The sequence below is a fragment of the Cuculus canorus genome, chromosome 4 (genome assembly GCF_017976375.1).
Source record: "Cuculus canorus isolate bCucCan1 chromosome 4, bCucCan1.pri, whole genome shotgun sequence".
Classification (NCBI taxonomy): domain Eukaryota; kingdom Metazoa; phylum Chordata; class Aves; order Cuculiformes; family Cuculidae; genus Cuculus; species Cuculus canorus.
The window spans coordinates 2,965,865-2,979,569 of NC_071404.1; the positions used below are offsets into that span (position 1 = coordinate 2,965,865).

At 45.3% G+C, this 13,705-nt stretch overlaps 1 protein-coding gene across 1 annotated transcript in view; it reads right to left on the reverse strand.

Moving 5' to 3' along the window:
• ATRN (attractin) overlaps positions 1 to 13,705 on the reverse strand; it is a 208,728-nt gene that overhangs the window by 145,276 nt on the left and 49,747 nt on the right. The window contains exons 2-3 of the mRNA XM_054064661.1: positions 8,165 to 8,248; positions 2,698 to 2,811 (exon numbers count right to left, since the gene is read on the reverse strand). Coding sequence (XP_053920636.1) covers positions 2,698 to 2,811; positions 8,165 to 8,248 — 198 coding nt within the window. The remainder of the gene's footprint in view (positions 1 to 2,697; positions 2,812 to 8,164; positions 8,249 to 13,705) is intronic.

Below are 13,705 nucleotides of genomic sequence, written 5' to 3' on the forward strand. Positions count from 1 at the left end.
CAAGAAAAGAGATAAAATATCAACACTGCTTTTGAAATATTCCAGTGCATTTATTTTTATATCAGAGAAAGGTATTTTTCACCAGATGCTTTTTTGCACTTCATCAAAGTTACAAGCATCTGCTGCTTCCTGAACTTGCTTTACTGAAGAACACAGCTCACTCCTAATGAAGATGAAATTCAAATGTCATCTTAGGAAGCAATTAAAAAAATAATTGATTTTTTTTTTCTACCTCAAAAATTTTATTGTATTAAGCTCACATTTGCCTGTCCTCCAGCACAGACTTCCCAGTGATTTACAGATGATTTTCAAGTATGAACCGTAATTGTTAATGCTATGAACTACTTCTAACCTCAATTTTAAAAGCCTATTAATTTCTGGAAAACACACAAGAAACTGGAGGCACAAATCATGATTGTTTCACCTTTTCAACAGCACATTAAAAATGAGCTCCTTCAGAACAAAATGACTCTGAGACAAGATGACATTTCTGACTCATACAATCATAGAATGGTTTGGGTTGGAAGGGACCTTAAAGATCATCGAGTTCCATGCCCTGCCACGGGCAGGGACACCTCCCATTGGATCAGGCTGCTCCAAGCCCCATCCAACCTGGCCCTGAACACCTCCAGCGATGGGGCAGCCACGACTTCTCTGGGCAACCTGGGCCAGGGCCTCACCACCTTCATTGTGTTTTCCTCCTAAAGTCTAATATAAATCTTCCCACTTCCAATTTAAAGCCATTCCCCTTCTTCCTGTCGCTCAAGCCCCTTAGAAAAAGTCCATCCCCAACCTTCCTGGAGCCCGTTCAGGTACTGGAAGCTGCTCAAAAGTCTCCTGGAGCCTTCTCTTCTCCAGGCTGAACAACCCCAACTCTCAGCCTGTTCTCACAGCAGAGGTGCTCCAGCCCTTATATCATCTCTGGACCTCTTAGAACAGTTCCATCTCCTTCTTCTGTTGGGGATTCCAGAAGTGGACACAGGAATCAAGGTGGGGTCTCCCAAGAGCAGAGTACAGAGTCAGAATCCCCTCCCTCCCTGCTGGCCACGCTGCTCTGGATGCAGCCCAGGACACGGTTGGTTTCTGGGCTGTGAGCGCACGTTGCCGTCTCATCTTGAGCTTCTCATCCCCAGCACCCCAAGTCCTCCTGCTCGGGGCTGCTCCCAGATATGTTGTCCCCCAGCCTGTACTGAAACCACAGATTGCCCCAACCCAGGTGTAGGACCTTGCACTTGGCCTTGTGATGTTCAGAAACACACATTCTTCCAGCTCATGAATTCAGCACGTGATACCGGGCAACTGCTTCCAGGTTGCACTTACAAAATTTTCGGAGGATTTTAGATGACAGACGGTTTCTTCTTCGCGCCCTTGCCCAAAGCAGGGGGGTTAAAACTGGATGAGCTTTAAAGTCCCTTCCAATTCAAATGATTCTATGATTCTTCTTCAAAAGCAGTGAGAATAACAAGAATAATTCATTTGCGTGTCCTGCTTTGACCTCAGTGTAGTCCGAAGGTTTACAGGAAGCATTCTTTCACAACACAACAACACTGCATTTGCAGTTAAGACCAAAAACACATGGTGTTTTTTGTTCTTTTTATCAACTCTCGTTCCTGTGTTGATCTTCTCTCACAAAGATTACAAGGATTTTTGAAAACAACCACAAAGTATTTTTAGAATTTCATTTCACAAATTAAAGGAAGCACAGAACATTTCTTCACTGGAAGAGTTCTGAGGCCCTGGCAGAGGCTGCCCAGGGAGGTGGTGGAGTCCCCATCCCTGGAGGAGTTTAAAAGCCAGGCAGACGAGGTGCTCAGGGATATGATTTAGTAGTGGACAGGTATGGTTGCACTCTATGATCTCAAAGGTCTTTTCCAACCAAGTGATTCTGTGATTCTAAGACAGAAGAAGGTTAGAACTGGAAACAGTTAATCAGCGGCTTGGAATAGTGGAGTCCGAAGGGAACCATTAATTTTTCCATACTCCACTTGGGATTATTTCTTCTAATTTCAGCTAAAAGAACAGAAACTTAAGGTGGTGCTCGATACCGCAAGACTGATGCATGTAAATACCCAAGTCGTATTTAGGTCTCTCTTAGAAATGTCAACTGTTAACCAGCATCCACGAGTCTGTTTCTCGCCACAGAGGAACCAGCCAAGCTCCAGTCAGTGTCAGAAGAAGAGATACTGTTGCACATGTTTTCACAAGGTTGTCTGATCCATCATTGTTGTTTCTGAACACGTTCCAGAGAGTTTAAAAATGTAAAGTTTAACATACATGGTTCTACAATACCTCTGCAATGTCGATTACTCCGCTTCTGCCAGCACTGACACAGTAAGAGTTAAACTGATGTTCAGAAACGATAAATGGAGCAGTTTTCTACTTCAGAAGGAGTCTGCACAGCGAATCATCTCAAGCTCAACCGGATGACAATAACTTTTGTCTCTCAAATAATCGGCATTTGGAAATGAAAACATAATACTTACATGAGCTGTTCATTGTAAAAGCAAAAACAACTCCTGAATTGTTTACGCTGACGATGACTGCACAAAAGGACTCTTGCTATACGTGCTGGATTTGCCCTATTGTATATTTAGATTACTGGAACATATTTATACTCCTAGAAGTTAAACTTGAGTCAAGCTCCGACTTAAAGAAACATCCTTGCATACGGTTAGGTTCTCACAAAGGGAAACTCACCTAAAAGCTGCCAACAAGGGAGCGTAAATTGAATCGCCATCATACACGTACAAATGGTCCCAGCTGCACTCTGTGGCGAAGTGATTGAATCGAAGCCTGAGGATTGTGTTTGGCCTGTAAAAAAATAGTCATTAATAAAAGATTAGTAATTGGCTACTTGACACACATAGCAAAGTCCCTCCAATAAAGTCTTGTAAAGGTCTCCTCTAAACCAGACTAAAACTGAGTGATTCTGTATAACTGCCGATGCATCAAACATGCTTTGAGTTTCTCTGTTTCATAGAATCATGAAGGTTGGAAAAGACCTCTAAGATCATTCAGTCCAAACGTCAGACCAACACCACCGTGCCTACTAAACCATGGCCCTAAGTGCCACATCTACACATTTTTTTTGAACCTCTCCAGAGATGGTAACTCCACCACAGCCCTGGGCAGCCTCTTTTTTCTAATATCCAATCTAAATTTTTCCTAATATCCAATCTAAAGCTTCCTTGGAGCAACTTGAGGCCATTTCCTCAGGTCCTATTACTTGTTACTTAAGAAAAGAGACCAACACTCACCCCGCTACAACCTCCTTTCACGTAATTGCAGAGAACAACAAGGTCTCCCCTCAGGCTCCTGTTCTCAATATCAGCAGGAAAAAGGTTTATTTCCACGATATGGTGATGGAAACAGTAGTTCAGACACCTGAACTGCTCAGCACTTCTTTCACTCCATACATAAAAGACGCCCACTAAGCCATAACCAAGTAATGTGCATTTAAATACCAGTAGTTTCATGCCTAATAGGCAAAGGCACATCTAAAGAGAAGCACACAGAAGCTGCAGCAGATGCCTACATTAGGGCTCAGCTCAAGGAGGGTGAAAACACCACTACCGTTGTGCTTGGACCCTGAAATAAAAAGAAAATGAACCTACAGCAGCATTGCTTTTTCCTACCTACAGCTGTAGCTGTTGAAAAGCGAGATGCAAGCGATTAGGATCCCTTCAACAGCGTTGCCCTTGGGTTCAGATGAAATCCTTGTTCATCCTAATCAAATAAATTAATAAAATGTCAGATTGCCATAAAGTCCTGCCTCCCCACAGAAGGGGAATTCTTTAGGGAGTTATTCTGTGAAAGAATATTGTTTGAGAGGCACAATGATCTACTCCAGGCCTTCGGAAAAAGAACCACAGGTGGAACTCAAGGATAATGTCTTGCTTAAAGCAAAGGGACAAAGAGTGCTCATCGTTTCCAAACTGGGTGGCAGATGTAATTGTAGGGGGTTTGCTTCTCTTTTAACCATATGACAGCTGTAAAGCAGAAAGAAATACTTAATCAATAGAAGCTTCAGACCAAGAACAAAAAGAAAGAGATTATCTTTGCTAAAGCCAACGACTCATTAATAGACAGCTCTGTTTGCAGAATCACAAGGCACAGTGACTACAGGTGGATGTCATGCTGGTCAGATCTCATCTGCCTTTACTTGTGCTCCTGGGGGAAAATGAAATGGACGTGCCCAGGATGGGGGCCAAGAAGAGCGCAAATAGGAAATGAGTGGAGGAACACACAGCGTATTTTACAGCTGAATTTCTCTAGCACCTTTAACGGCACATTTGGACTGTGCCTTCACTTGGCAATCTCAAAAGCCCTCCAGATACCAGCATACAGGTTGCCCAGGGAAGTTGTGGCTGCTCCATCAGTGGAAGTTCTCAAGGCCAGGTTGGATGGGGCCTTGGGCAGCCTGATCCAGTGGGAGGCATCCCTGCCCACAGCGGGGGGGTTGGAACTGGATGGGCTTTAAGGTCCCTTCCAACCCAAACTATTCTATGATTCCATGATTCTATGAGTCTTTGCTTGCAACCAGGTGAGGGCACTCAGCAGAATTTAACAGCTTTGCAGAAGCTGTTTTTCAAGTCCAGATCTCTCTGGGAATTTCACGTTTGGCAGAGAGCTTGGGCTATTCTCACACGAGTGTGTATTTCAGCTGTTTTAATCAGCGTGATTATCTCCTTGCCATTTACTACCACCCACGTACAATCAGAAGCAGGAAAAGGACATCCATCTAAATGCCTGGCCACAAAACAAGGAGGAACATTTCTGTCCTCTTCCCAGTAAGTAAGATCTCACTTCAAATTGAAGTGATAGTTCTTAGGAAGGCTCTCAGTACAAGCAAACAAAGGCTGAAGCAGCAGTTACGGAGGCACTATCAAGAGACACAGGAACAGCACTTCACTTCTGATAAAAACATGAATCACGTTATCCAGGGAAGTGGTGGATGCTCCCTCCCTGAAGGTGTTCAAAGCCAGGTTGGATGGGGCTTTGAGCACACTGGTCCAGTGGGAGGTGTCCCTGCCTATCGCAAGGGGTTGGGACTGGATGGGTTTTGAGGTTGCTTCCAACCCAAACCATTCTATGGTTCTATGCAGGACAGGTACCCACCCAAAGACCACAAACCACTCTGGGTGCGCATAGAGACTCCTTTCCACGCCCAAAGCCCCCAGTGCAAATGAGATAACAGAGTCCTCAAGATGACTAAACACATTTAAAAGTCACTGCTATCACTGTGATCTCCAAAGCATCACCTCTGATCACCTCAACCCTACAACTAAGGGTTCAAAGTAGAACAGAATCACAAAAATCACAAAATCATTAAGGTATGCAGAGATTCTTCATTGTTTATTTTTGCCCGCTCTTCTCTAGCAGCAAGGCAGCATCGAATGTGCAGCTCACTTGGTTATTATTACAGAGCAAGAAATTCCCCCTTGGAAAATAAAACAGGTGGCCCAGAGAATTTGTAGCTGCCCCATCCCTGGAGGTGTTCAAGGCCAGCTTGGATGAGGCTTTCAGCAACCTGGTCTAGTAGGAGGTGTCCCTGCCCATGGCATGGAGTTGGAACTGGACGACCTCTTAAGGTCCCTTCCAACCCAAACCATTCTATGCTTCTGTCCCTCAGAAAGAGAAGTTCTGAGGGTTAAGCTGGCTGTACAGGGATTGTTGAGGCTGGTTTATCCCTAATAACATCCTTGCAAAACATTTTTTAACTGTTTGTAATTCCAAACTGTCCACAGTTGTATATTTATTCGCTACAAAAATTCCGAGGTGTTGCCACTTAGAGCATCCAACTTTTCATCGCAGCCACATTAAAGAACTGAGCTCCTTCTAAGGCAATAGCGGGTGGTAGGTTCCCAATTTTAGGGTTCTGGGTGGCTCTCAGGAACAGCTTAACCCTCACCTTTGAGTATTCGGAGCACTTAAGTATTTAAGACATTCTCCAAAATAAACATTTGAAGTAGATGAAGTGAATACCAATTCCTCCCCCACCCGTTAGACCTCTGAAACACTAAGCTAAAGAAAAAAAATGTACTCCAGGCTTTTAGCAAGTTCGGATCCTCCAAGGAGCCAAAAGCCTTCAGCTTACAGTAGTTCACTGCAAGAGGAATCATGGGATGAGGTTTAACAAGGCCAAGTGCCCAGTCCTGTGCTTGGGACACCAAAACGCTGTGCAGCACTCCAGGCTTGGGGAAGAGTGGCTGGAAAGCCCCCTGACAGAGAAGGATCTGGAGGTGTTGGTCAACAGTGGCAGAACATGAGCCAGCAGTGGCCCAAATGGCCAAGAAGGCCAATGGCATCTTGGCTTGGATCAGACACAGCATGGCCAGCAGGAGCAGGGAAGCGACAGTGCCTCTGGACTAAGCACTGATGAGGCCAAACCTTGAATCCTGTGTTCAGTTTTGAGCCCCTCACTTCAAGAAGGATATTGGGGGGCTGGAGTGTGTCCAGAGAAGGGAACGGAGCTGGGGAAGGGGCTGGAAAACAAGTCTCACAAGGGGCAGCAGAGAGATCTGGGGTTGTTTAGCCCAGAGAAGAGGAGGCTGAGGGGAGACCTTATCGCTCTCTACAACTACCTAAAAAGAGTTTGCAGAGAGGTGGGTGTTGGTCTCTTCTCTCAAATGACAGGGATAGGACAAGAGGCAATGGTGTCAAGCTGCACCAGGGGAAGTTTAGATCGCACATCAGGAAAAATTTCTTCACAGAAAGGGTTCTCAAGCACTGGCAGAGGCTGCCCAGGGAGGTTGTGGCGTCCCCATCCCTGGAGGTGTTTAAAGAGCAGGTAGATGAGGTGCTCGGGGACATGATTTAGTAGTAGAAAGGTACATTTAGATTTGATGATCTCTAAGGTCTTTTCCAACTTAGCAATTCTATGATTCTATGACTTGTTCCTAGTCAGAAACTTCTCTTCTGTGTTCAGTTTCAGGCCCGTCCCTACAGCAAGGACATTGAGGGGCTGAAGCACGTCCAGAGAAGGGGAACAAAGTGGGGGAAGGGTCTGGAGCACAGAGGTTATGGGAGCGGCTGAGGGACCTGGGGCTGTTTAGTCAGGAGAAGAGAAGGCTGAGTGGGAGACCTCATCGCTTTCTGAGCTCCCAGAAAGGAGATTGTAGCGAGGTGGGTGCTGGTCTCTTCTCCCAAGTAACAAGCGATAGGATGAGAAGAAATGGCCTCAAGTTGTGCCAGGGAAGGTTTAGATTGGATAGCAGGAAAAGTTTCTTTACTGAAAGAGTGGTGAAGCATTGGAAGAGGCTGCCCAGGGAGGTGGTGGAGTCTCCATCCCTGGAGGGGTTCAAAAAGTGTTAGATGTGGCACCTGGGGACATGGTTTAGTAGGCATGGTGGTGTTGGGCTGATGGTTGGACTGGATGATCTTAGAGGCCTTTTCTAACCTTAATGATTCTGTGATACTTTACTTACAGATTCAGGGAACAGTCGGGAAAGCAACTGCATGTGAAGCTGTTAACATTCAGCATCATAACATGGACCATGCAAGGTTGTAGAGGCTGTACAAATTGATTTTACAGTCCTGGTGTCAGCTGGGTAGTATGAAAAATGTATTTCAACAAGTCAGATGCTCTACACTGCTGCACCATTAACCAGAGGATATGAACCAAATAGGCTACTCCTAAAATCTCCACATGAAATCATTATAAGGAACATAAAGATCAAATACAAGAAGGATAGAGAAACGAGGGGACGAAGTCTAAGGAACCTCCTGCAAAATAAAAAATGCCAACAGTTCCTCTGGAGTCCTACGTCTCGGGAATAAAAAATCATGAATTTCAGCAGAATTTGCTGTATTTTTTTCATGATGCCAAGGTGCCCCATGCAAAGTGAATCTCAAGCATCCAAACGGCCCAGGATGCTAAAAGTTAAATAAATTTTAGTTCTTTATTTATTAACACAGGTGCATTTATTCTTTTTTCCCACAGTTTGTTTCAACGCAAAGGGTATTTTACACAGCAAACCTCAAATTCAGAAGTCAGTTTGGAAGGCTCAGCTGCATAAAAACCCCCTTATTTATCAAGAGTATCTCAAAGCTGCCCTGTCTGATTCTAAAAACAGCAAAAAAGGGAATTGTGAGGTCTAGAAACTCAGTGCAGATAAAAGTCACGCTAAACAACACTGAAGCCCAAGATGTTTTCTCCACTCACCTTCCTTCAAGGAGCCAGGTGCATTTGGTTTTGTATTTGTAATTCCCGGGCCCATCCGTGACATAGCCCGAAGGTCCGGTGAGTCTGTAAATAAAACACAAAGAAAAGCGTTGGTCTCCAGTGGGATTAAACACTCATAAAGGATTTCCTAAAATGAGAAGATCTTCTGATTAGGTTTTTATTTCCTTAAGAGCCACTACAAACCAACCAACAATGATGCAACACGAAACCATGGGTCAGTTGGGACGCTCCTCTTACAGTCTGTAATGTGCTTTGTGACCATTGTCCTGGTGGAACGGCAGCTCAGAGCAATGCTTTCTCCACAAAGACTAAGACAGATTAACACCACGAAGCCAGCAAATGGGATTCCCTAACACAGAAGCTAAAGTTATTCCCAAACTATTTATTTATTTAGTCCCTGGAGTGACCAACACCACATTTAACACTTCACTAAGTCCTTGACAACCTCCTGAACGAAGAGTTGATCCCTGTAACCTTCCAGTGTGAAGTAAGACCTTAATTCCTCACGCATCAAGGAGCGTGTAACTCAGGATAAGGTCAGAGCACAGCAGATCCACCATCCCCCACCTTTCATAGCGTGTTCCTGTCCACACGTCAACCTATATTGAGTGATCGAAGAGCTGAGTGGTTCCTACAGCAGGACAGGGTCAGGACAACCCTATGAACATCCCTACCTCTCCGCACTTATAAACAGGAAGCGACAATTTCCCAGATTGGATTCCAGAAAGGATGTAAAAGCAGAAAGTACAGTTGGAATCATTCATCCCAGGACACTGTGAACACCAGCAGCTAAAGCATTAAAAATTGAAGATATCACGGAAATAGAGAAGGGAACAAAGCCAACAAAGGACTCATTTTTGTCAACATCCGCAAAACATCGTGCAGTGGAAATCCCAGACAACCGCATTTGCCGAGACACGGCTTGCAGCGACGTCCAAACAAAGAGCAGCAAACCCAGGCTGGAGCTCAGATGTATGTTGTGATGAAAAGTTCACGATGTATTCCAGAACATCTTAATCCCTTGTTGTGGCGCAAAGGAAATTGCTATTTGTGCTCATTACTTGTAGTGCTCGTTAATTACATGTAATGAGGATGAATACAGGTACTGGAGAGCGTGAGCAAGGCCGTGCAAAACCTGCTTTCATGTTGCCATCACTCCTACTCAAAATGTGACAACTGAACACATCCACACCGCCAGACAAAAAAAAAGGCAGCTGTAACTTCTCCCTTCCATCAATTTTTAGAAGGCAGGTTTTCTCCATAGACCGTGGACAACAGAGAAGACAATCACAATTCATCAAGGCTGAGGGAGATGGACCCAGCAGAAGTTTGGGCCAAAAGATCCGATAAATCACTTTGGCTGCCAAAACCAGGCATGGAGATTCTGTATCTTCTGCCTTAGTACAGAGACTGGTAGCAACACACATGGGTTGGAGACAAAACCAAGAGCCAGATTGTTGGGATAAACGCTCCCACCTCATATGCATCGGTCAAAATATTCCAGATTGGTTTTAACCAATAGCAGAGGCATAGAAGGAAGAGTTGAAAGAGAAGGACTTGGGGGTATTGATGGACAAGACCTGGACGTGAGCCAACAATGTGTGCTGACAGCCCAGGTAGCAAACTCATCCTGGGCTGCACCCAAGTAACTGTGACCAGCAGGTCAAGGAAGGGGATTCTCCCCTTCTGCTCTGCTCCTGTGAGGACCCATCTGGAGTTCTGAAGTCCTCAGCAAGACATGGATCTGTTGGAGTGAGTCCAGAGGAGGCCACAAAGATCATCAGAGGGCTGGAGCACCTCCTATGTGAGGACAGGCTGAGAGAGTTGGGGTTGTTGAACCTAGAGAAGAGAAGGCTCTAGGGAAACCTTAGAGCAGCAAGAAAGCTGGGGAGGGACTTTTTCCAAGGGCCTGGAGTGATAGGATGAGGGGGAATGGCTTTAAATTGGGAAGGGGAAGATTTAGATTAGACATTCGGAAGAAATTTTTTACAATGAGGGTGGTTAACCGCTGGCACAGGTTGCTCAGAGAGGCGGGAGATGCCCCATCCCTGGAAACGTTCAAGCTCACCTTGAATGGGGCTCTGAGCAACTTGATGGACATGGAGATGTCCCTGCTCACCGAAGTAGGGTTGGACCACATGACCTGTAAAGGTGCCTTCCAATCCAAATAATTCTATGAGAATAAAATACCAGGGAAGGATGACCTCAAAGGGAAGCAGTGTCTGAAGAATCCCAAACACCACATTCTGGCAGAGAACATCTTGGCACCTGAGGCAGGATTCCTACCTAGGGAGGTTACAAACTCTGCCGTCGGCACAGGTTTGGAGCAAATCACAGCCTTCTGCCAAAAATAAATCGTCCTACTTAAAACACAGTTTCAGTGAAACAAAAACATTCTGCAAAATCAAACTGGGCAGAAAAGAGAGGGACTAAGACCAGCAGTTCCCAAAGCTGGTATCTGGAACCTTTTGTTGTGTATTTTCCTAGAGATCTGTTAATGCTATCATCTCATCTCTTTGAAATATTGTGACTGAGTCAGAATGGTTTTACACAATCTTTTCCATCCAGCGCGTTTAAAGTTCACCTGCGGTCCAAATTAAAAACATAAACCCCACAGATTTTGAAAACCACTTTCCTATTTCTCCATACGAATCTATCACAATAAATATTATTAAATATGGCGTTTTAATACAGGGTATTTCTTTATTATATGGTATTCGCGACCAGGTGGGCTGAGGCTTTGAGGAACCTGATCCAGTGGGAGGTGTCCCTGCCCATGGCAGGGGGTTGGAACTGGATGGGCTTTAAGGTCCCCTCTGACGCAAACCATTCTATCGCTCTATTATAATCCTTTCCAACCTTAGAAACTGACCTTCAGATTTCTAAAAGCCAGTTACTGCAGTTTTCCAGGAGATTACATTTAAGGAAGTGAAGAAACAACTCCAATTTTTAGAAGCATGGGAAGCAGCTATACCTCCTACAGAGCCATAGATAGATGTAGACGTAGACACAGATGTGCATAAACACGCCCTTCCAGTACTGAAACGGGGCCTGGAGTCCTCGGTCAGGCAGGACACAAATCTCTTGCAGAGAGTCCAGAGGAGGCCATAAAGATGATCCAAGGGATGGAGCAACTCTGCTCTGAGGACAGGCTGAGAGAGTTGGGCTTGTTCAGCCTGGAGAAGAGAAGGCTCCAGGGAGACCTTGGAACAGCCTCCAGTACCTGAAGGGAGCTACAAGAAAGCTGGGGAGGGGCTCTTGATCAGAGAGTGCGGGGATAGAACGAGGAGGAACAGTTTTAAGCTGCAAGAGGAGAGATTGAGATGAGATCTTAAGAAGAAGAGGCACTGGCATAGGTTGCCCAGAAAAGTCGAGGCTGCCCCATCCCTGGAGGTGTTCAAGGCCACGTTGGATGAAGCTTTGAGCACTTGATCCAGCGGAAGTTGTCCCTGCCCACAGAAGGAGACAGGAACTGGATGGGCTTTAAGGTCTCTCCCAGCCCGAACTATATTATGATTCCTTATATATTTTAAGGTTTCAACATCTTTGAAACTTCAGCGCATCTACTGACCATGAGTTTGCAAAAAGAGATGCAAATTCCAAATTGTAGGCAATAACATTTAGGGTTTTTTTTGTCTAAAAAGTCAGCTTTTGAAAATAATATCTATGGAAAGCTAGGAATCAAACAGTACCAACACTTCAACCCTGACAGCTCTTTGCATGCAGCCAAGAGTAAACAGAGCATGGAAACCTGAGCGAATCGCGCAAGCAGAAAACAACCTTACGCAATCTGCCAAGCTCTCCAAGAGCCTCTGCTCAGAAAACTCTTTGAACAATTTTCTCTGGAAACAATTACTAAATCATTCATCACAGAAACACTATCAAGAGTGATGGGGAAAAGAAAGAATAATGCCTGTAGCCCCAGTCATGTCAGAACTTGAAGCAGTGGGAGGAGCTGAGAGAGTTGAGGTTGTTCAGCCTGGAGAAGAGAAGGCTCTGAGGAGACCTTATAGTGACCTTCCACTACCTGAAAGGAGCTACAAGAAAGCTGGGGAGGGACTGTTCACAAAGGCTTGAAGTGATAGGACGAGGGGCAATGGGTACAGACTGAAGAGGAGCAGATTTACATACAGGCTAGACATAAGGAAGAATTTCTTCACCATGAGAGTGGTGAGGCACTGGAACAGGTTGCCCAGGGAAGTTGTGGCTGCCCCATCCCTGGAGGGGTTCAAGGCCAGGTTGGATGGGGCCTTGGGCACCCTGATCCAGTGGGAGGTGTCCCTGCCCATGGCAGGGGCTTTGTAACTAGATGATCTTTAAGGTCCCTTCCAACCCAAACTATTCTATGATTTCAACATCACCATAATTTAATCATATTACAGCAATGCCAAATTTCATCTGTATTTAGTTTAAAAACAGTAACTAAAGTCAAATTTGTTTTCATAGAATCACAGAATGGTTGGGGTTGGAAAGGACCTTAAAGCTCATCCAGTTCCAAACTCCCTGCCATGGGCAGGGACACCTCGCACTGGATCAGACTGCTCAAAGCCCCATCCAACCTGGCCTTGAACACCTCCAGGGATGGGGCAGCCACCATTTTCCTGGGCAACCTCGGCCAGGGCCTCCCCACCCTCCTTGTGAAGAATTTCTACCTAATGTCTCATCTAAATCTGCCCCCTTCCAATTTAAAGCCATTTTTAATATGCTCTTAGTTAAGGACTTATCTCTAAGCTCCTGAGAGTCCTTATGAACTTCAGAAGCTGCTGCCGTTATGGACAAATGAAAGATACTAAGAAAACATCACAGTTGACATCTCTGAAAGCAAAAGACAGAGGAATGAAATTGGTATCTCGTGTACTGGCATGGGCAGGGAGGGCATTAGCAGACACACATTACTCTACAAACACCTCCAGACAGACAGAAATAAATAGGAAGAATGAAAAGCAAACTGGAATTTCATCTCTACATTCAACAGAGACAGCTAAATGCGTCTTCCAGCTGTATTAGAAAAGGCAAACCAACCCCCTTGTTGCTCCCAGCGGTGTCCTGTGTGCGCTACACGTGACAGTGGCACCTGGGACACTGATAACTGGGACATGTCCTACATGATGTGTCAGCTCTGTCTGTGAGCAAAGACTCAGGAAGGGAATACACGAGGAACTTGGAAAAACACTCCAGGAACAAAACACCTCAATGAGGGGCAATTTCATGGCATACACTGAGCCACCCACCCAAACTGCTCCAGGGGACTCCTACACTTAGGCCACCAGGTGCCAACTCCATCAGGCTCTGAGCTCTTCTGCCCTGCTAAACCCTTTGGGCACTGCTATAATGTCATCACTCAGACAGAAAAATCAGATTCCATAAAATATGGAAAGGAATTGACTCCCATTTCATAGAATCACAGAACGGTTTGGGTCAGATGGGATCTCAAAGATCATCCAGTCCCACCCTCCTGCCATAGGCAGGGACACCTCCCACTGGATCAGGTTCCTCAAAGCCTCACCTAACTTGGCCTTG